This window comes from Aspergillus heteromorphus, assembly GCF_003184545.1.
Source record: "Aspergillus heteromorphus CBS 117.55 chromosome Unknown BO70scaffold_52, whole genome shotgun sequence".
In the NCBI taxonomy this organism is placed as follows: domain Eukaryota; kingdom Fungi; phylum Ascomycota; class Eurotiomycetes; order Eurotiales; family Aspergillaceae; genus Aspergillus; species Aspergillus heteromorphus.
The window spans coordinates 1-21551 of NW_020290457.1; the positions used below are offsets into that span (position 1 = coordinate 1).

At 53.1% G+C, this 21551-nt stretch overlaps 6 protein-coding genes across 6 annotated transcripts; 3 read left to right on the plus strand and 3 right to left on the minus strand.

The window, feature by feature from the left end:
• Window positions 1–654: 654 nt before the first annotated feature.
• Window positions 655–3485, plus strand: BO70DRAFT_374961 (mRNA-binding ubiquitin-specific protease UBP3; the record flags this gene model as incomplete). Its single annotated transcript, XM_025545000.1, has 5 exons — window positions 655–1146; window positions 1205–1930; window positions 1986–2092; window positions 2190–2352; window positions 2421–3485. The coding sequence occupies 5 exons, from the start codon at window positions 655–657 to the stop codon at window positions 3483–3485; spliced, it is 2553 nt and encodes an 850-aa protein (XP_025394461.1).
• A 1529-nt stretch (window positions 3486–5014) lies between these two features.
• Window positions 5015–7428, minus strand: BO70DRAFT_366735 (putative Na/H antiporter). Its single transcript, XM_025544411.1, has 5 exons — window positions 7202–7428; window positions 6460–7148; window positions 6343–6425; window positions 5886–6294; window positions 5015–5821 (listed from the first exon to the last, which is right to left on the minus strand). Exons 1-5 carry the CDS (start codon window positions 7317–7319, stop codon window positions 5486–5488), a joined length of 1635 nt encoding a protein of 544 aa, XP_025394462.1. The 5' UTR covers window positions 7320–7428; the 3' UTR covers window positions 5015–5485.
• A 4503-nt stretch (window positions 7429–11931) lies between these two features.
• On the plus strand, window positions 11932–14940 carry BO70DRAFT_420572 (putative beta-glucosidase D). The gene is made up of 5 exons (XM_025547515.1): window positions 11932–12312; window positions 12388–12821; window positions 12892–12940; window positions 13031–14263; window positions 14327–14940. Exons 1-5 carry the CDS (start codon window positions 12216–12218, stop codon window positions 14812–14814), a joined length of 2301 nt encoding a protein of 766 aa, XP_025394463.1. The 5' UTR covers window positions 11932–12215; the 3' UTR covers window positions 14815–14940.
• Window positions 14941–16901: 1961 nt separating this feature from the next.
• On the minus strand, window positions 16902–18889 carry BO70DRAFT_186514 (O-acetyltransferase). The gene has a single exon (XM_025538475.1). The coding sequence runs from the start codon at window positions 18510–18512 to the stop codon at window positions 17031–17033; it is 1482 nt and encodes a 493-aa protein (XP_025394464.1). The 5' UTR covers window positions 18513–18889; the 3' UTR covers window positions 16902–17030.
• Window positions 18890–19310: 421 nt separating this feature from the next.
• On the plus strand, window positions 19311–20584 carry BO70DRAFT_302362 (uncharacterized protein; the record flags this gene model as incomplete). The annotated part of the gene is made up of 3 exons (XM_025539749.1): window positions 19311–19529; window positions 19600–20105; window positions 20185–20584. 3 exons carry the CDS (start codon window positions 19311–19313, stop codon window positions 20582–20584), a joined length of 1125 nt encoding a protein of 374 aa, XP_025394465.1.
• Window positions 20585–20652: 68 nt separating this feature from the next.
• On the minus strand, window positions 20653–21151 carry BO70DRAFT_383319 (uncharacterized protein; the record flags this gene model as incomplete). Its single annotated transcript, XM_025545579.1, has 2 exons — window positions 20653–21077; window positions 21125–21151. The coding sequence occupies 2 exons, from the start codon at window positions 21149–21151 to the stop codon at window positions 20784–20786; spliced, it is 321 nt and encodes a 106-aa protein (XP_025394466.1). The 3' UTR covers window positions 20653–20783.
• Between the last annotated feature and the right edge of the window lie 400 nt (window positions 21152–21551).

Genomic DNA, 21551 nt, shown 5'->3' on the forward strand with positions numbered 1-21551 from the left:
CGAGCAAGAGAGGCAGGAGGGCGGGCGAGGGGCGAGTATGTCATCTCTTGGCGCGCGAGAGCCTCAGGCACGTGCCGGGCGCCAAAAAAACATCATCTTGTCTTCAGCTCCAGGAAATCCGCCCCGAGTTAGTTGACTTGTGCTGCTGCCAACAGTCCAGACCTTCCCACCCTCTTCTTCCTCCGCTCCACCACCACCACCACAACCACCCAACCCACCACCCAACCCCCCCCCCCTCTTGGCCCCTCTCGTTGGCCATCTTTGATTCTTCTTCAGGTATTTCTCTCTTCCATTCTTATTCTCCTCTCTCTCCCTTTGTCCTGCGCCAGGTTCGTACCACACCTTGCCCATTCAACCCCATCCCCAACCCTTCCCCGAATCTTTTGCGCAACTTCATGCTGTACTCCGTACACCGTGCTGATCCCTGGCGAACTGCCTTAGACCAAGCACTGCCAAGAGATCGCTCATCACCTCGTTCCAGCTCGCCAGCGTCCCCTCCGGGTGCTAGAATGGCTGCTTAATCCGTGCAGCCCCCCCTCGCTCCGCCTTCTCTCGCTTCGGATTCTCGTATGGCTCCCATTGAGGCAACGCGTGGCTGAATAGTCAAGGCGACTCTACGACTGCCTGGACATGATGAACCACCACATGCCCGCAATGCCCCATGGGCAGCCACCCATGCCGACTCGACGACAGCAAGATGTCCCTTACACCGCAGGCCCCCCCAACATGCGATCGTCTCCTACCTACATGGGGTACCACCCCCATATGAACGGCCACACGCCCCCGGCCGCATACCCGTCGCAGCAATACCCTCAGTGGTACACGCCTTACCCCCCGATGCAGCAGCTCCCTCCTCGCCCATATCCAACCCATTATGGGCCCATGTTTGTCTCGGGATTCCCCCCCGCCCAGCCTATAATGGCGCCCGCCCATATTCCGTCCCTTCCTGTGCAGCCGAGGACCTCTACTCCTCTTCAGGCCACTATGTCTCCTCCAGTGGGATTGCCACCTTTGCCGATTCCCCCACAGGCGCAATCCCCTGCCACTTTTCCCGTGCATCTCCCTCCGAGTCCCGCCGTGCCTCCGTCCCCCGGCCCGGCACCCGTGAAGGTCGCTCCAGCTCTCCAGGAACCTTTCCGCGCACCGGTAAGTTATCTGCATTGCTCGCGCGCTTGGCTCCCGTTTCTGACAGAGATCATTCTAGCTCCCCTGGGTGTCCGTTCCCGAACTCCCGTTCCCTGCCAGAGCCCCTCGCACACGCCGGAAAGGCCGTGCCCTGCAGTCGTCGTCGATGTCTGTGGAGCTCCCCGCAAAGGAGACCCAGCGAACTGATCAGGCCGAGACACAAGTCAGAGAGTTGGAGCATGAGCAGACACCATCGGAGCCCCAAACTCCGACATTGTCTGCTGCTCCGTCTCTCGCGAACTCGACGCAGCCCACAACGCCCTCCTCGGTCGCTCAGAACCTTCCCATCCGTCCTCAGTCACAGTCTAAAGAGACCAAGCCGACTGCCCCTGTGGTTCCCATTGTTCCAGTTGTCCCAGGACCGGTAACTCCCCGCCAAACGGCCAAGGACGATTCCAGCCACTTGTCCGAGACGCCCAAGTCAGTCAGTGTGGCTGGCGTGGCCCAGGAAGGCACAAACGAGGATTCGCAGAAGTCGACGGCTGATGGTCCTCCCAAGCAAGCCTCACCTGCTGCGGTGCCAAAGTCGTGGGCGGACTTGGTTCGTTCAAGATCACTTGCCAAAGGGGCGACTGCTCCCAACGCATCTTCGGCTGTGTCTAACGGTGTCGTCAAACCCAAGAATGAGTCCCTTGCGGATGTCTTGACAACCCTGGGAGACGATGTTTCGCAGTACAGCGACAAGGTCGCTTTCCTCGAGCCCAGAGGACTAGTGAATACCGGTAATATGTGCTACATGAACTCTGTATGTTCCCCCGAATCCGAGTCTGCAGCCCGCCGCTAATTGTTTTGCTGTACAGGTTCTTCAAATTTTGGTCTCCTGCGTTCCTTTCTACCAGTTCTTGGACCACATCGGACGGAGAGCTTCTCACAGCTTTAATAGCGATTTCCCAATGATTGATGCTCTGTGAGTATTCCCGAGCCTGGTGTTATGGACCCAGACTTCAGTCTCCTGCTTCTTCCTTGTTCTTTAAATCTTGTGTTCTGACTTGCCCGTTCTACAGGATCATGTTCTTGCGCGAGTTCCGTATCATCGATGCTGCTCACACCGAAGAACAGCTGAAGATGCGATTGAAACCCAACGAGCTCGAGCAGTACGGCGAATCCTTCATCCCGGAGTTTGTTTACGAGGTGATCAGGCAGCTGCCGCGCTTCCGCGATATGCGGGTAGGTCTATCCCCAGCTCTGACTATGTATGGTACAAATGGAGACTGATACAGACGTTGTGCGTTTAGAGAGGTCATCAACAGGACGCTCAGGAATTCCTCGGATTTCTTTTGGAAGAAATGCACGAAGAGTGCGCCCGTGCTTCCAAGGATGCACCTGCAACAACCGGCTCGCGCTCGGAGGCCGACTCTGCAAACGGAGAGTCGGGCGATGGCTGGTTGGAAGTCGGACACAAGCAGAAGGCGGCAGTTACGCGCTCATCTGGCCACATCGCTCTGGAATCTCCTGTCACGAAGATCTTTGGCGGAAAGATCCGGTCAGAGTTCAGAGTCCCCGGCAACAAAGCTTCCGTGACTCTGGAGCCTTACCAGTCGCTGCAGCTTGACATCGGATCTCCTGAGACCAATAACATCATCGATGCTCTCAAGGGACTGACGAAGCCGGAAAGCATTCAGGGAGACTTTAACTCTTCGCGCGGCCCTAACGTCACAGCTACCAAGCAGATTTTCATCGAGAATCTGCCGCCTGTCCTCATCCTTCACCTGAAACGCTTCCAGTACGACAGTGTAACCAGAGGCACCCAGAAGATCTGGAAAAAGATCGGGTACCCACTCGATCTGGAGATCCCCCGCGAGGTTTTCCCGCCCAATAAGCGCAACATCATGATGGCGCAGGGCGGCCTGCCCAAGTACCGGCTCGCCGGTGTCATCTACCACCACGGCAAAAATGCCAGCGGTGGTCACTATACCGTGGATGTTCGTCGTCAAGATGGTCGCGAATGGATCCGCCTTGACGACACTGCCATTCGTCGCGTTCGGAGTGAGGACGTTGCCGAGGCTGGTGGTGAGGAGGACCCGAAGGTCCTGGCGGCGGCGCTCGAGCAGCATAAGCGGGACAATTCGAACGTCAACATTTATGATCGTATCGACCAGGATGACTATGAGCAGGCCGAGAACGAGAGAGGCTGGAGCCAGGTCAACGGAACAGGTTCCAGTGGTCACTCCAGCAAGAAATCCACCGCCGGTGCCTCGGGACCGTCCGGCGCATCTTCCGGCGTCCGCACTCCCATCGGACGGTACGGGTCTCGGGACAACAAGGTGGCATACCTGTTGTTTTACGAGCGCATCGCCTAATCGGGCACGTTCTGGAGAAGTTCAGCCCCCAGGGACCATCGGCAATCGACAGAAAATCAAGAAAATCAACAAGCACGAACCATCCCTTCACACATTTCTCCCTTGTCCTCAACACGAGGGCGCTGGCTACTTCAACGCTGCCCGATTGTCAGCCAACCTCGATTTGGCACATACTGAACACCACACATCGACAGAGTCAAACGACTCCAAGTCCATCCGTCGACTGCGCATACAACATGGCGTCGACTGTGACCGCTTATAGGTCATAGGTCTGTGCTATGACTGACTTCCATGACATGTCGCTGCAAAGTCCGGGCGACGTTGAAAAGAATACTGGGCTCTTTGCTTTGTCAATCCGCACGACTTTCGCAGCGACATGTCCTATCTAATTTGCTTGCTATCTAGTTCCTGCCCGTGGCGGGTCTTCTTCCAAACCGTCCTTTTTTTGATTTCCCTCCGCTTCTTCCCCCCTTACTTCCTCTTCGTGTATTCCTGATGAAATTTCCTCTGTAACTCTTCCGTCTTTCTTCGTGATCTCGAGTGTTTGCGGTGCTATCTCTGGCGGGATGCCGCCCTGATATATACCCCAAGTTTCCTCGCATAGCCCTTTGGTTTGCCTCGCTGAATGCAGATGGGGTTTTTTGTTGTGGCGTGGACGGGCTTATAACGACTGCATGATTTTCCTTTTCCCCATCCTCATAGACATCTCTCTATCTATCTATCCGGAAAGAGCGCGGCGGCGGTGGCGCGGCGTGGTTATTTGAGACTTTTGAGTGAGCCAGGGGAGTCCGAAGATGGACGGCAGCACACAACAAACAGCATTCATTGAATGATGATGGAGTTTTCTGTTGGAATATGATGCCATGCATCGATACATGCATGGTTCGGTGGTTACGATTGTCTTGCTCTCTCCCACGGTTGATTTTGGGTAAAATCGTGTGTTATAGCAGGTATCTATCTCTACCACCTACCATGCATCAATGCCTATTCTGTTTTTCTTTTTCTCATTCTTTCTTTTCTTCAATTTTTTTACCCTTTGACACGCATACTTCTCAGAGATCTTCTCTTCTTTCACTCTTTAATATCTTCTTCTTTTACCTTAATGATGGGACATAGTGAGTGGTGTGTTATCGGGGTTGGTTGCTCAGTTGTTCGGTTGGGTGGTTGGTTGCGCGTGGCTTTGGTGGTATAGGGAAGGGGGGAGAGAGAGAGACAGGGTTGCTGAAAGAAAAGAAAAGAAAAGAAAAGACTTGCATTCCGCGACTGGATGGGCGGGCTCATGACTTAAAAAGCGTGTTTAGGAAATATCAAAATATTCATTACACTTTATCTTTACGTACAGACATGTGTAATATCAAGTGAGAAAGAGCTTGGTTCCTTCTGCGGGTGAGACCTATCCTGCATGTCGGTCGGTACAGTTTATGTATGCTGTTGCACTCCGTATAGATGATGATGGATACTGCTACTTGGTAAGTTGTTTGGTAGAGGGCGGTGGATGTGTGTTTCAGTAGTATTGAATCACTTGAGGGGTTTCTATACTGCAGTGCTTAATTCGCTGAGGTTGACTTACCGGATGCAGAAGTAACAAATTCTAAATGACAAAATATATCCAATCCACCACATCAAGTTCAACTCACCGGCCAAAGATACAACCCAGTAAATGCCCCCGATATAAAGAACATCTCTGTACAGCCATTCCTCCTATACAATTCCCCCAAATGACCACCAATATCATCATCACCGGATCTGCAACGCCCACACTGCTAGGCTGCACCTTCCCCCCCTGGCACCTTCCCTTGGCTGGGTTGCGCCTTCCTCCGCTGCGTCGTGCCTTCTCCCTCTGAGTCATGCCTTCCTAACCCTGGTCCTGCCCCCCCCCTTGTATCAGACAGGAGTCTGAAAGAACACACGTAATATCGACTTCAAGACATAAAAAAATAATCCTCCGCTAGGTGACTTCAACACATGGCACCGCAACCATTCCCCAGATGATCGACCGGTTAAGGACCTTCAGTCGGCGTCGCCTCGGATGCATATTCTACTCCATCCTCCCGGATTATGAGATTAACAGGCCTCGCCGGCTCCTCCGCCTGTCCCGTTTCCGAGTGGATCTCGAAGGTCGGGGACTCAGAGGTCGGCTCTCTTGCAGCGACTCGTTTCCGGTTCCGGTTGTTCACAAGCCCGATACTTCGCGTTGCCGTACTGTGCGTACGCCAGTTATTGCCTATGGGGATGTGGTCGGACTCCATCGTTGTGGTGGTGGTGAGTGCCTGGGAAATTGTCCGTGGAAGGTGGTATCCGGCTTTCGCGAGAGGGATGGAAAGGCCATGGACGACCTGATGTGGTTGATATAAGTTAGAACATGTTGATGCGCATTGAATAAAGGGGAGGGGGGCTTACAATGCTGCAAATCACTAGAAACCACACAATCACATCCACTGCTTCAGCCACCTTCTGGGCGTCTTCGCGAACCTTGCCGTTGACGGTGATCTGGAGTAGGAATTCTCGGGCGACAGACAGATAGAAGACAGCGCCCACCCCTATGGGTCCGAAGAACCCGACGAACGCCGCCTGGTAGAAATGCTCAATCTGGCAGATATACTTGTGCATTGCGAAGATGATGGGCATCCGTCGAACCAGCAGGATCAGAATCCCCAGAAAGATCAAGCGGTAGATGGGGATCACACCATTGTTGAGGAATGACGGCCATGGGCAGACAGCGCCAAACCACATGAAGACGGCCAAGTTCAGCAACATGTCGATTGTGGGCTGCAGCGAATCATCCATGGTCTCCAAACGAAACCAATCACTAGCAACGTCAGCATTAAGCTCAGATTAAGTGGGTAAAATGACATACTCTTGCGTGAAGACGTTGCCTGCAATGAAGCAGGCTAGTAGATCATCTGTGCCTATCATCCCACATGTCCCGACAACGAAAAGCTTTGCTAAGGGTTAGTAGTGAGTCAAGTTTGACTAGAGTTGAACGTACAGCAAGAGCGATGGCAAAGACAAGGAAGCTCTCCCTATCGACATAACGCTTCTCCTCGGCCCAGTGGAGCAGCTCGCGAGATGCCCAGCCTACGGTGATCCCGTAGACAACGCTCAGTAAGATCGTATAAACCCAGGTCTCGTAGAACCACAGGGCCATGGCCTTCCCAGCCCCTCCACTGTATCCTTCGCCGTTCATTCCGACGTATTTCAGGAGATACATAGCGAAGAAGAGAAATGGATAGCCCAGGCCATCATTGGCGCCTGACTCGGCGACAATAATGCGCTGTAAAGGACGTGGGACGTTCTTGTCCGCAAATTTCCCCTTTACGATGGAGTTGGAAAGCACAGGGTCGGTAGGAGTGATACAAGCGCCCACGATGAGGGAAGGCACAAACTGGAAGTCCGGTACCAACGCCCAAATGATCAAGCTGCTGCACATCCACATGGCAGCCATCCCGGGTCCAAGGAGGAGCGATAGGCTCTTCCATTCGATCTGCAAGTAGCGCTTGGGGAGTTGTACCCCCGCGAGAACTAGCTGAACCCCAAGGACGAGGCGGGTGAAATACATGGTGATATCTTCTAGATTCTGCTCGGAACCAAGCGCATACTCCTGGGGTCTTATAAAGTTGGCTGCGTGGGGGGAGAAGATCACGCCGGCCAGCAATGAGATCACTGTACAGTGTCAGTACTCTACTAGTTTGAGGCTTTAGGAAAGCTGCGCGTACATGCTTCCGACAAATAGAACCTCTCCTTGAACAGATACGAGACCAACCCAAAGATGGAGATGAACCCTCCCAACGTCGCACAGACGATGTTGAAGTTGATCAACGATAAGGTGGGCATCTTGAGTTCGTGCTCTTGCTGGAGCACTATTCCTTTATTCTACCAGCGACTCAGCCCAGAAAATGGTGCTGGAAGAACCAGAACCCTCGATCGATGACTAGAAGGCGGGGGGGGGGGGGCAGGATAGTTTGCTCTGCAGAGGTCGGGGAGGTCTGCGGGTGACCAAAGAAGGCTCTCCGGCACTTTGAACGCTCAATCAAGTGTCCAGCACGTGTTATTCAATCAAACTATAAATCGGTCTGGTCGCAAGCTTTCCCGTCATCGGAAAGGCAGGGTGATCTTCCAACAGTTGGATGCGACAAGCAGGGAGCGCCCTGGGAGCAGTCCGATCGTTGTAACCCGAGACAGCCCGATCTCGAGCCTGATATGCGACGGAGGAGGGAGGGAACGGGGTGACAGGTGACAGACGGGCAACCGCGAGACGAGAAAGTGTATAAGGTTGTGAAACTCTGACGAGACGGGTGATCGGGCGCAGCAACGATGATGGAAGTCGGAGGGCGATTTGTCAGTGGGAAGGAAGAGAAAAGTTGCGGTTGCGGGGACGGATTTATGGAGGTGGAACCTTCCCTCCGCCCGCGTCGGGAAATCTCCACAGACCGAGGCTACTACAGCAGGAGTAGATAGTAGGAGTAGTAGTACTCTCCAAGTCTACGCACTACTGCTACGAATACCCCGCAATCAGGCTTCAATTCATCACCAATATTTCCCGCCCGGGGATTCGTTCAAATCAGTCATGTCTCGATCGACATATAACAAACAGCTGGGACATCAGTCACCTGTTTCAACGCAGTCTACCAGCACCGTGACAGGAGCGCCGTTGGCCCAACCATTGGCCCAACCGTGGACCCCATGAAAAAGAAAGGGAGAAGGGCATTGGCGATTGTGCCATCGCAATGCTCTGGTCTCAGAATTCATCATCGTCATCGTCATCGTCATCGTCATCAACCTCCTCGGGAAGCTCCTTGGAGGCGGCCAACGCGGCAGCCTTCTCCGAAATCCCACGATGGGCCCCGTTCACGGCCAGACGGTCAGCGGCCTCATTGCCTGGGTGGGAGCTGTGTCCTTTAACCCATTCGAACAAGGTCTTCACTTTCAGTTCGGTGCGCTCTTCAATCTTGGAGAGGATCGATTCGACCAGGTCCTTGTTGTCCACCGGCTTATTGCCCACAGTCATCCACTTATTCTGCCGCCACTTGACAAACCACACGGTCACGCACTTGATCGCATATTGGCTATCGGTGAAGATGGTCACATCCCGATGGCGAGGCGCAATGTCCAGAGCCCGGAGGATCGCCGTCAACTCGGCCCGTTGGTTCGTCTGGCGACTGCCTTTGAGGGGCTCGGAGACATTCCTGCTGGGAGAGATGGGGTCAGCAAAGGGATAATGAGATGCGGATGCTTCTGAAGCGGGCCAACAAGGGCACACGACTGAAAAGAGGAACGGGAAAGGAGACAAACCTTGAGTCTCCAGGCCCGAAGTATACCCCGACGCCCGCTGAGGCCATTGCTCGGCCATTCTTCAAAGCACTCCCGTCGGTGTAGATGCGCAGCATCCCCGGAGGTCCAGCGGTCTTCATCTTTGTCACCGTCTTCTGGTCTTCGGGCTTGTACACCACCTTGCCGGTTTTGGGGTCCAAAAGAACGTTGGGATCGAACCCATCCTCTGCCCCGGTCGGCAGAGGGCCATTGCCCGGCTCGCATGGGGCGCCTTCAGCATCCAAGGGGACGCCATTCATCAGACCTGGTGCGCCGGTGACCGTTCCAAAGGTAGCGCCCGGCCCTTGGCCCCCCTTCGCAAATTCCTCCGCCTCCCCGCGGGTCGCGAACTTCTTATACCGCGGTTTGGGAAATCCCTTGATCTGCTCCTGCGCCTTCGCCCAGTCGGTATACACGCCGGGTATTCGTCCGCGCTGGATGCCGTAGAATCGGGTGGGTTCTGAATCCAGGGGAGTGCCGCCCCGCGCCGGAGGGGCGCTGGTCCCGGTCAAGAACGCATTCGCTTCCTCGTAGGAAGGGAAGGCCTGGACTAGAATCGGGCGTCAGTAAGCTGGCCTGGCGCAATGGAACGCTGCAGCACCTACAGACGGCTCCCTTGTACCCGGTGACTTGGGTCAAGCAATCCTTCCAATTATAGTAGACCCCCGGCTGATAGCCCGCCTTCACGGCATAATATTTGGCGGCCGAGCCGCGTTTCCGCTTGACTCCCGCCGCCGCTGATGTGGGTGGGGAGGTCGAATTTGGGGACGCTTTTGCTGTGGGGGAAGGGGTGGTGTTGGTCATGACGTCGCTGGCGGCGTCGCAGTCGGGCCAGATCGAAAAGAGGTTTTTCGAGATGGAGGAAAACAGGACGAGACGGATCGAATGAGATCTTCCTGGCCGATCCGCGGCGCGTGGGCCGAGTAAAGGGAATCCAGGGGTGGGAAATTTCGGCCTGCAGCTCGAAAAGAAACACAAAGGTCCCAGCTTCGGAGCTGTCAGGTAAACCCAAGTAAGACGCGTAATTTGTGTGGAGGATCTGCAACGGGCGGGAGATGGTGGTGGTAGTGGACTCTGGATGTAGAATTTGGTTGTAAAGTGGTGGAAGGTGGAGAAGGGAGAGTCGAGGTCAATGCCGGGGACTTGAAGATTTGGTTGGGAAGAGGGGGGGAAGAATACAGAGAGGGAGAGGGAGAGAGGGAGGGGGGGGGGGGGGGGGGGAGTGTGGTCACTCCTCCCGTTCTCCTCTTTTCTTCTCTCCCTCTTCCCCCCCCCCCCCTCCCTCCTCTCGTCGCTCCCTCCATCCCGAACAAACAACACGGCTGGTCCCGATGTACTTCACCATCGTCTCCCCCCTCTAGGGCCCGTTCAATTCATCCCCCTTGCCAACAGTGCTCACATGTCTCCGGTATAGATGCTCATCACGCATTGACTGACCCAAACCATCGTCCCTGCTTGATCATAACAGACAGACTGAGTGAGCGTGACCTTGGACAGTGCGCGTGGACCCGAGACATTCATTGATTGCATTCAGGCGGACCCAGGGCAGTTGGGCGGCTGCTCGCCCTCGAACCAATTCAGTCTGGAAGGTCACCTCACAATCAAGAGTCCAGCCGGGCAGTTGCAGTCCTGATGTGTCTTGGGGAATGGACGATTGCCTGGTTTATTACGACTCGTCGCCCTGCTGCTGCTGGAGGCGCGGATCACGTGACTCTAGGCTGCCTGAGGCCGTGCATCGGGGATGCATCGGTCACCGGACCTGCAATATATCTATCTCCTTCATGCTGGCTAGCACGGATGGGGCCCGTGGGGGCTGAAAACTGACAACTTAGATAGGTGAGATATTAAATTGCTTTTCGTCCGGCCGACGGGCGAGGCCAGTCGCCCGAGAGAAGTCAGGAGTCTCACATTTCTGTAGATAGGAAGGAATGCTCTGTTTATTGCAACCCCTACTATACGTCGGGTGCCTGATTCTGCGGACTACAACCAGAACCCTTCCTGTCAATAATCTGGAGCACCAAGACAGACCGGGAGATGTCAATCAGTAGTCTCATCCACAGGAAAGCTTAGCTTGCCGCTCTAGTCTTGAGGTCGGCGCCATCACATGAACGTATGATAATATGCATTGCCCTCAAAGTGGTACCATTCCTTACCCTACCCAAAGGATTTACCCAAAAAAAACCGCTCTACTTTCATCAACGAGGACACATGTGCGATATGTACTCTACTGTTGGCCTAATGGCCCCTCACCCTTCTTCCCTTCATCCAGCGGTTTCTCGTCCCCCGCGCCCATCTTCAAACCCTCATTCCAGCCGCAGAGAGGTGGACGTTCCGTGGATTCTTTGATCTCTGACATACTCGGGTCAATGGATATCCGGATGTATACTCTGTACTGAGCCCGTCCCTGAAAGACCCCTGGAGCAGGCGCAGGAGAGGCATTGGCATGAACAGACCGTTAATAAAAGCCGGTCTCATATGAACTCGACTGAACTTATCGACTCCTAGTTCTAGCCAGATTCGGCCCAGGGCGACCTGCAAAGAGATTCAGCCTGGGCTTAGTCGCCAGTGGGGCCCATCCGGGTCGTCCCTAGCTTTCCCCTTGGTGCCTCCGGCCCTCGGCCACGCCGGTACAGTGGTTTGCCGCAAACCAGATATCGAGTCTATCCTTCACACTCGGGACTTGTCAGTTTCTATGGCTGACGTCCCCCACCAAACTCAAAGAGGCCAGGATCTCCCTCAGTCATTGGGAGAATGTGCTTATTTCTCACCTTGTCTGGACCGGAAATGACTCCTGGTGTGCTTTTGCAAGGAAAAATACCATATACTTTCTATCTTGCTGGCCAGTGAAGTTCCCGGTACCAGTCTTCCACCCGTTGGCATTTCTGCAAACTCCCGTAACTGCATGATGCAGACGTTGCAAGACTTTACTCTTATCATCAAGCAGATTCTTTGAAACACGCCAAATGTTGCGCTTTGGTTCCGACGGAACGCCGCGTCACCTAGGGTTAGACCGTCACCAACCATGACCGCCGGCCTCCGCAGGGACTCAATATTGTGGCTTCATGACCCTTGATGCTGAAGAGACCGGAAGTTCCGAGTTGGCAATACATTCAATGGGTTGTTTGAACACCAGTCAGGTGCAAACCATGTGGATCCTGTCGCAAGCACCAGTCAATCGAGGGCTGTATGGGCTATGTACCTTGCTTATCAGACTGGTTTGGCGTTGAATCGCACTAGATGAGAGCATCATGCCGAGCTCCTGGAGGATAAATAGAGTGCCATGCCCACCATGGATCCATGAACTACCAGAAGCTTGTCTGTTTCTGTTCTGTCATTCTTTTTATTTTGTCACTGTGCCAACTGTGCCACTCCCTCATTTGCCTTTTATACGGCTTCATTCTTTGACGTTTCTTTTGTAACATGAAAGTCCTTTCATTTATTGTGGCCGCGGCCCTTGTCGCCGTCACAGGTGCCTCATCGAATTCTTCCACTCTGGGTTTGCTGAAATATGATGGTGGTATGCAGTACAATCTTCCATGAATAGTTCTGCCCTTGGAAGGCATGTTTGTTCCAAGTTGCTGACCTCGCCCAGTGGCCCTGGGAGACTGGGAACCCGCCTACCAGAAGGCCTCTGCTTTCGTTGCAGGCCTGACCACTGCCCAGAAGCTGGCCTTGATCACGGGCAGCAGTGTTGATTCTACCAATGGCAGTTTTACTGCCCTCAACATCCTCGATGGAGACATGGGTCTCCAGAACTACTTCTACGTCTCCGCATTCAGCTTGTCTTCGGCTCTCGCTATGACCTGGGACCGCGATGCTATCTACGACCAGGCCAAGGCGGTTGGCTCCGAGTTCTACAACAAGGGCATGCAGGTGGTAGCTGGTCCTACCTCTCAACCCATGGGACGCACGCCGTGGGGTGGCCGGAACGTCGAGGGCTTTGGTCCCGATCCTTATCTCAATGGCCAAGCTACTGGTCTGACAACAAAGGGCTATGTGGCTGCTGGTGTTATTCCTGGTGCCAAGGTAAGATTTGCACAGTCCATCTTTAGAGGCGTCTGGTTCATTACTGACACGATGCTCCTTAACCTCGCAGCACTTTATTCTCTATGAGCAGGAAACCAACCGAACGAGCATGGGCGGCGGTGGCGGCGGAATGCGACCAGGCGGCATGGGTGGAGGGGGATTTCCCTCGGGGGGAATGGGCCCTGGCTCTTCCAACTCTTCATCTCCAGGTCGCGGCTCTTTTCCCGGCTCAATGGGTCGCCGGGCTGTCAGTTCGGACACCGGCTCTGCGCCATACTCATCCAATGCGGATGACAAAACCCTTCATGAGACCTACCTGTGGCCCTTCTATGATGCTGCCAAGAACGGCATGGGCGCCGTGATGTGCGCCATGACCAAGGTCAATGATACTCGGAGTTGCGAGAACTCTGACCTGTTGTTGAAGCATCTGAAGACCGAGCTTGGCTTCCCGGGCTTTGTCTGGCCTGACACGATGGCTCAGAACAGTGCTCTAGAGTCTGCTATCAACGGAGAGGACTACGGATCCAGTCGCATTTGGAGCACCTCCACCATGGAAACCATGCTGTCTAATGGATCCCTGACTGAGACCCGTCTGAACGATATGGTCACCCGCAACCTGATGGGCTACTACTATGTTGGTCTGGACAACGGCCTTCAACCCGAATCCGAAGCCGAAGATGCGTATGTGAATGTGAGAGGCAACCACTCGAAGATTATCCGCCAGAATGGGGCCAAATCTATGGCTCTCTTGAAGAACAACAATGCTTTGCCCTTGAACAAGCCCCGTGTTATGAGTGTCTTTGGTGCACATGCTGGCCCCGTCATGGGAGGACCCAACCAAGGCATGAACATCGATGGTGCCGGACCGACGTATCAAGGTCACCTGGCATCTGGCACGGGCTCCGCACAGGCTTCCTACCCCTACCTGGTGACGCCCTATGTTTCTCTAACGAATAAAGCTGTTGAGGATGGCACGATGATGCGTTGGATTATGAACGACACTTATACAGGCGCTTCAAGCTCTAAGCTGATTCCAGAGTCAACCGACAGTACCGCTGTGACCCCCTCTTATGCCAACTATGCCACAAACGCCGACGTCTGTCTCGTCTTCCTGAATGCTCTTTCCGGAGAGGGTGCTGATCGTACTGAGCTGTATAACGACGACCAGGATACAATGGTCAACACCGTCGCCGATAACTGCAACAACACTGTGGTCGTGATCAACACCGTTGGTCCCCGGTTGGTGGATCAGTGGATCGAGCACGACAATGTTACCGCCGTGCTTTACGGATCCCTCTTGGGTCAGGAGTCTGGTAACTCCATCATCGATGTTCTCTATGGAGACGTGAACCCCTCCGGTCGCCTCATCCACACCATCGCAAAGAACGAGACCGACTACAACGTGGGCATCTGCTATACCGCCCAATGCAACTTCACCGAGGGTAAGATCCGGTCTCTTCCCCCCCGTACTTTTATCTCACCTCAACAACTAACCCAATTCACAGGTGTCTACCTTGACTACCGCTACTTCGACGCACATAACGTCACTCCCAGATACCCCTTCGGTCACGGCCTCTCCTACACCACCTTCTCCTACTCCGGCCTGACCATCAAGAAGCCCTCCACCCTCTCCAAGGCCCCCGCTGGTAACCGCACCGTCGGCGGCTACGCCGACCTATGGGACAACGTGGGCAGCGTCTCCGTCGAAGTCTCCAACACCGGCTCGCTGGACGGCGCGGAGGTTCCCCAGCTGTACCTCGGCTTCCCTGCCTCCGCTAACCAGCCTGTTCGCCAGCTCCGTGGTTTCGAGCGCATCGAAATCGCCGCCGGAAAGCAGGAGAAGGCCACCTTCGAGCTGCGCCGTCGCGACCTCTCTTACTGGGATGTTACGGCCCAGCAGTGGCTGGTTGCCGAGGGTACCTACGAGGTGTATGTTGGAGCGAGCTCCCGGGATCTCAGGCTCAACGGCACATTCACTGTGGAGACCTCCTAAACAGAGGTCAGTCGGGATGCCCTTAGACCTTTCCATGCCTCATTTCTGAGTCTGAACAGTAGCCTTTGCTCACGTCACTGAGCTTGTACAAAATCGCTTAATACTAGTTTAGATGTTAGATAACAACCTTATCCGCTTAACTATTTCCATCCAGTCCTATGCTTCCATGCATGAGCACAGCTACACAACCACTTATAATTCCCCGGCCCATTCCCTCGCCAAAGAAAAAAAGGATACCAGTCCTTACAGAAACAAAAACAATGCAACAAACCCAGGTCAGTGATGGAGGGAGGGAGCCAACAACTCGAAACCAGAAATCCTTCCGATCCCATCCCATCCATCCCATCCCATCGGATCCGGCTGCGCCATGCTATCTATGCCCGGTAAACCATCGGAAGCCCTCCCGCCAGCCGGAAGCACTGTTCTAACATTATCTATTAGTTGCAGAGCTTCACAATCCTGTCTAGACTCTAATCTAAAAGCGGGGCGCGGTTTGGCCCCCTGATTAGCCCTATATTCTACATAGTACTTACTATTCTACCCGTATTCTATCTTGCCCCGTACTATAGTTAAAATCGTTGTTGCCGCTTAGTAATCGAACTGTCTACATCTAGAAAGATTGATTAATTAATTATTACCCTTTTAATTATATTTGGGCGAATGGATGGAAGAGTGCCGGGGTGAGAATCATATTGGAGGTTTATTCATCTAGCCTTTGCTGAAGATTGCGTATTGTAGCAGCCTAGTGGCGGTGGCTACTTGTCTAGGGCTCTATATATCTAGATAAATTATCTGCGGAGTACTATTCAGTATCAATAGATATATAATACATGATAGTACTACTTACAGCTTCGCTCGGCATACTGCATCTATACCTGCAGGCACTCTGCTTAGTTCGATTTGGCATACGGAGTAAGTAGTACGGAGAGGTTGGTTCCATGCGAATGCCAAAATTTCAGGAAAGCCAAGTATAGTTAGGGTTCACTGAGTTACGCATATCTCGGAAAACCCGAGAACAACGAGTAGCTCCGTTTCAGGTCTCTTGGCAGTTAGGTTAGTGGAACTGGAATATGGGAACAAGGGTTGGAGGCATCTTAAAACAGGAAACAGGGGATCTACTATCTATCTAGGTATTTGAGACTTGAGGCTTGAGTATCTGCGGTGGCGATGGTTTCTGATTGCTAGCGGTGCACACCATGACTCTAGAGTCTAGCATAAACGCCTTAGACCACCAGCATGTTTCACCATTGCCATGTGGGTCGCTCCACCTGCCGCTTAGTCATTGCTGCTAGTTAACTATGCTGCCGTGTTTTGAGATATGCCTAAAAACGGTATCTATATTCAGTTTCTGATGTTATATCTAGATATTCGATCAGTAAACAATATTCCGTACAGCATAGATAGATGGGTAGCCTATACATCTATCCATCCAGGGGCCATGCCATAACAAATCTCCGCGTTAATGGTCTAACGAAGCCCTATTCAAGCCGGAGTGTCAGATTGAAAGAATCAAGCTGGATCTCTCCTATAACAATGGGCAGCGTTCGCAGTGGCACTTACCGCCATCTCCACGGTGTCCCGAGCTGTTATACTCTGTACTAGTCGAAGAAGTATGTAGGTCGATCCTCTGGTGAGGGGAGGATGACGAGGCATTCTGAGTACTAACCAATGTTCAGTAAATATATCCTGTCGGTTGTTGCGTCTTTTTAGCTTGGAATGGACGGCCTACTCAAGGTGGGAAATAAAACCACTCGACTAGAAGATGTCCAAACACTAAAATGGGTGTGATGATGATTCATGGTCTGACACAAGGAGAGACAGGGGGGGGGGGATGGATTGACCAGTTGGAGTGTTGGACTGCATGCGCTTTCGATATGATAGCACTGTGTTTGACAGTGACAGTGATTCTCTCATAGGAGAAGCAGCCTTCATTCCTATTCATCCTCCGGCCTAACATTAAATATAGGGTGATTCTTGTAGACTGGATACCTTACAATGCAAGTTCAAGACCGTCACGGTCCTTGCGAGGCATCTATTATTTTGTTTGGACCCTTCTAACAGAGAGCAAAGCGTCGACTTGAGTTTGGTGGCGAAAATAAGCTTAACTTGATTTCTAATGTTTTGAAGGTTAAAAGCTCTATCAAGGAAGCAAGAAACAAACCCGGGGTAGCTCGGTGCTCGGTGATACTTCCAACATTTTACCTTGACCCGTTACATCATAGCTTGAACTCTGATTTCTTTGCCCCTGTTGCCCAATTAACAAGTTCATCTCGCCGGAATTGTTCCATGACCGTCAATGGAAGAGTAATGCGTAGTTCCCACGGAGTCTGCCCTGGCTTTCCAGGCCTGGCGGGCAGGATCATCGATAAGCCATCAGTGCGACTGTCAATCGCGTCAAAATCCACCATAGGACCTAGGTGGGGGCCCCAGTTCAGCCTGTATAAACCGAGCCTTCGGAGACTGGACATGTCGACCTCAGCCGGGGCTTCAGCAAATTCCTCGTAGTTATCGCAGTTCTTCACCTCGGTTATCAACCCGCGGACATGCTTGTCATTGATGGACTTGCACTTGGCTCGAGATCTTAGAGCTAGTTTCAGAAGCGCGTGAATTGTTTCTTCCCCAACACGGTTTCCTCCACTAGCTGGAGGCGGGTCATCATGAGAGCCCGGAATATCATCCCAGTTGCACTGGGACCTCGCAACCACAAGACTATTTCCCAAGTAGCTTCTTGGAAGATGAGGTTGCATCAGAGATCGAACCTCTACAAGTCGTGACAAGGACGAGGTGTGCGGCAAGCCGGTTGATCTTCTCGATGCCGCTCTGAGGCGTGCGCGTGAACAACAGAGCCATGTCAATGCAGTGACTGCGTCATCACACGACATGCGGTCATTCTCTTCTGGATATTCCGAGTTGCTCTCATCTGAGTTGCGGCATGTCATGGGGTGGTCGATCACAAGGTCCCGGATCAGAGCATTGCAGGAATCCTTGAGATAGGCGACTCTTTCCGCACACAAAGCATATCGGCGAGATATAATCGGCTCGAAGGAGTCATCCCACGCCTCTTCGTAGTCTATACTATCATACGCGCCGTCATGGTTATGACTGCTAGAATCTTCTGAGTCTGCGGCTTCAATGATCTGTCGTCTTGCACGTCCCTCATTCTGGAGGTCCGTTGGAGGAGGAGGTATTTTCCCTTCCAACCCACGGCAGCACCGCGAGAGGGATCCTAGGATAGTGCTAACGCCAACCCCATCCATGACCTGGTGGTGCCACCCGAGGCAGAGAACAATGCCGTCGTGCATGATGTTGGCCTGGAACCGTACGGCAGGTATAGGATAGGCAATCGGCACTTTTGTCGGGATGTGTAGCAACTCATTGTCGATGACAGTCAAGGACGGTATGTGCGAGATGGGCTGTTGGTGATGCTTGACCTGGAGCATTGGGTAGTCGACAAGGTCTGAGGCAGCCGGTGGATGTATCTCCAGTCCGATTTTCTTTCCCCTTTGAATCTGGACAACATTGCCAGCCAAGAAAGGCCATTTGGATACCAAGTGCGAAATGCCGCCTTTCAGTGTGACGAGTGTCTGGGACGGGTGCTCAGGCCGAAAGGACAAGTAGAACAGCGCATACAGCGGCGGGGCAATGTGGTCGAGAGGCGTGAGGGCATAAGGCTGGAAGGATGGAAACTCGTCAGTCATGATGGCACATGGATAATTTGCTCTGGTAGCTGTATAGTACAAAGGTCCTCCAAAGCCGTAGCATCGCGATCAAATATATTAGTAGCACCGTAGGTGCCCATTACGTATGTGCTGGCCCAGTATTCCTGCCTATGTTATGGCTCCAAACTTTGAACGTCCGCAGACTGGCTATCATTTGTAGGTATGCATCATGGACCCAGATGGGTAATCAGGTTTCGTCAAGTTGGGAGGTTGGCATGGGTTTGAGCCAAAGAATGCCTCGAAGTGTCTAGTCTGCAAGGCAAAGGAACATGAGCTGCGGCATATGGTGAAACATACCTGACATCCTTTTCAGTTTCCTGTATCCTGTAGCTTCATCCTATGACATTGCCACAAGCATCCGCTCAGGCACTCTTATCCTACCTGGTAGACTTTCGGAACCAAACTCTCATCCTCGGAACTTGGGCATAGTTGTTGATCTTCCAAGCACCTCGATGCAGGTCAATTCCGCCACCATGGTCTGCCTCACCATGTTTTCAGTCATACCCACAAGAGTTGTACCCCACAGGCAACTCGTATCCAAGCGGAGGGGCAGTGCGGAGGGCAGTGCGGAGGGCAGTGCGGAGGGCGGAGAGGAGGAGGGGAGGAGGAGGAAGTATTCACTGCCAGATGATTGCAGCTAAACTGCAACGGGACCCCGACAACAACGCGCCGTGACTCATCAACATGTGCCACCTCAGGCAGCGGGCGTGGATCTGTCTCAAGGCGCGATAAATGACCATCTCCCCTTCTCCTGAATTGATCCAAAGACCAAGCAACATGGTCGACGAAGACTTCTCCGCAGCCATCACCCAGGAACTCTCCGGCACGCCCTATGCATGCGCCTCTCTTACCCAACTGAGCGGGGGGACCGCCAACTTCGTCTACCGGGCGATTCTCTCACATCCTCTCCCAAATGGAATAAAGACCGTGATAGTCAAGCATAGCGAGGATTACGTGGCGTCGAATCAGGCATTCAAGTTATCTGCTGAGCGTTGTGTAAGTAGCATCTTCCTGTCTCGATATATACGATGATGTCATCACAACTCACACAACACATGAGATATAGCTAGCTGAAGAAGCCATCCTGAGGGCTCTCAACAGTCTCCCCAGCTTATGCCTCACAAATGGACGGGCTGAAGACCATAGCAGTCTAGCCACTGTCAAAACACCCCATCTCTTCACATTCAATCGCCATACTAACACCGCGCTCACGGAAGACCTTCCCGACTCTCTGGACCTGAAGTCCTTCCTGATCCTGGCAGCCATGTCTGGGAGCGTTTCGCGAGGATGGGCGACCTTGATTGGCTGCACATTGGGGACCTGGCTGCACACGTTCCACTCCTGGGCTGACGCGGAGCGCCAGGCGGGCGTGGTTGCGGAAATCGAGAAGAACCACGCCATGCGCTGTCTGAAGTTCACTATCAATTATGATGTTCTCCTTTCCAGGATCGATAAATACCCTGAGATACTCGGGGATTGTCGGGAGGTGTTTGGGGCAGTGCGGGAGATGGCGGCGGCCGAGATGTCCAGAAACGACGGGGAAGGATTCGGGGTCATCCATGGAGATTTCTGGTCGGGCAAGTAAGTGTGCTCTTTACCGATTCATCTGTCGCCTGTGTGGTGGCAAAGATGCTAATTTTGATATTTACAGTATGATCATCTCCAAAAATGCACTGGAAAAGCCATCAAAAATCCAGCTTTTCGTCGTAGACTGGGAGCTATGTCAATGCGGGCCTCGAGCCCTTGATCTGGGCCAGATGTTCGCGGAACTGTACATGCTGAAGCATTACAAGGATATCGATGCCGGGGAGTGGATTATCCAGGGTTTCATGGACGGGTATCGGGGTCTGAGCGACGAGATGGCATTCCGGACATTGATCCATGTGGGTGTCCATTTCATCTGCTGGGGAACTCAGACTGCCGGATGGGGCACGCCGCAGCAGGTTGAGGATGTGGCTCGGCTAGGGAGGGATATCATTCTCAGGGCTTGGGAGAAAGATCGCAGTTGGTTTGAGGGAGTGTGGAAGTCCTTGTTTCAGAGTGAAGAGTGAAGAGTGAAGAACGAAGATATGTTGCAATGTACTGCCAAAAGCTTACAGTACAAACCTAAGAATGAAGTGAGTCTGCTGATATTTGACTTCTATGCAGGCTATGCTATATGAGAGCTAGTGCTTACATACAGAGGATAGTCGACAAGGTAAATAGTAGTCATCTATCCCCATGACTACAACGGGTGACGGAACAGCAACTCTAGAATGCCACTTCAATGCCGTACTTCTCATAATCGAAATCTTCAGCCCAACCGTCATCAATCTCTCCCCGCCGCCCCTCCTCCCCAACCTCCATCATCCCCGTCCTCCCAGCGAGCACATCCCTCTGCCTCGCTTGATACTCGACGGCCACATCAGGATGCGGCACCCTGACACAGCGCTCATCTTCGGGTTGGCCATGTTCAAGTTGTCGCTTGAATGGTGTCTTTGTCCTAAATTTCTCCCCACCCTGGGATCGGATGAGCTGGAGGTCTGTGAAGAAAGAGCGACAGATCTGATAGAAAGTCAAGTGGTAGTATGTCCTTGCAGGCGGGCACTAACTAAACCAGTTTGGGGGAATGTGGCCATTTTGCAAACCACTGTTCAAGCCGATAGATAGTGGAGAGTAGGTAGAGTCTCTCTCCCTCTTACTACGCCCAGTATCTACTGGAAGTATTGTCTAGCCGCGTCCTATAACAGCAAGATGATATCACCCCTTCCTCCAAGCGCCATTCGAACAGAACCATCGCGCAGCATCAGGTTCAGCTGGCGATGATGATGATGATGATATCTCCATCACCTCACCCATCAGCTCCGCCAGGACCATGCATCCATCCATCCACCATGCTCTCCTCAATCACCAGACATAACGACATGATCAACCACCCCACCTGGTTGCCACCACTCAGTCCCCACCCGACACCCTGAGCCCCATCTGAGCATCATCCCGACCCGAGTCCGAATCAATCAATATTCGATCCCGGCCGAA

What these genes read in the sequence shown, in the direction of transcription:
- BO70DRAFT_366735 (XM_025544411.1), bottom strand. Translation starts at nt 7,319, where the DNA reads ATGCCCACCTTATCGTTGATCAACTTCAACATCGTCTGTGCGACGTTG. An exon ending in TTGCTGTACGTTCAACTCTA is followed by an intron (nt 6,426 to 6,459) that starts GTCAAACTTGAC and finishes CCCTTAGCAAAG; the next exon opens with CTTTTCGTTGTCGGGACATG. An exon ending in GGCAACGTCTTCACGCAAGA is followed by an intron (nt 6,295 to 6,342) that starts GTATGTCATTTT and finishes TGACGTTGCTAG; the next exon opens with TGATTGGTTTCGTTTGGAGA.
- BO70DRAFT_420572 (XM_025547515.1), top strand. Translation starts at nt 12,216, where the DNA reads ATGAAAGTCCTTTCATTTATTGTGGCCGCGGCCCTTGTCGCCGTCACA. An exon ending in TTTGCTGAAATATGATGGTG is followed by an intron (nt 12,313 to 12,387) that starts GTATGCAGTACA and finishes GACCTCGCCCAG; the next exon opens with TGGCCCTGGGAGACTGGGAA. An exon ending in CCAATGCAACTTCACCGAGG is followed by an intron (nt 14,264 to 14,326) that starts GTAAGATCCGGT and finishes CCCAATTCACAG; the next exon opens with GTGTCTACCTTGACTACCGC.
- BO70DRAFT_186514 (XM_025538475.1), bottom strand. Translation starts at nt 18,512, where the DNA reads ATGACTGACGAGTTTCCATCCTTCCAGCCTTATGCCCTCACGCCTCTC.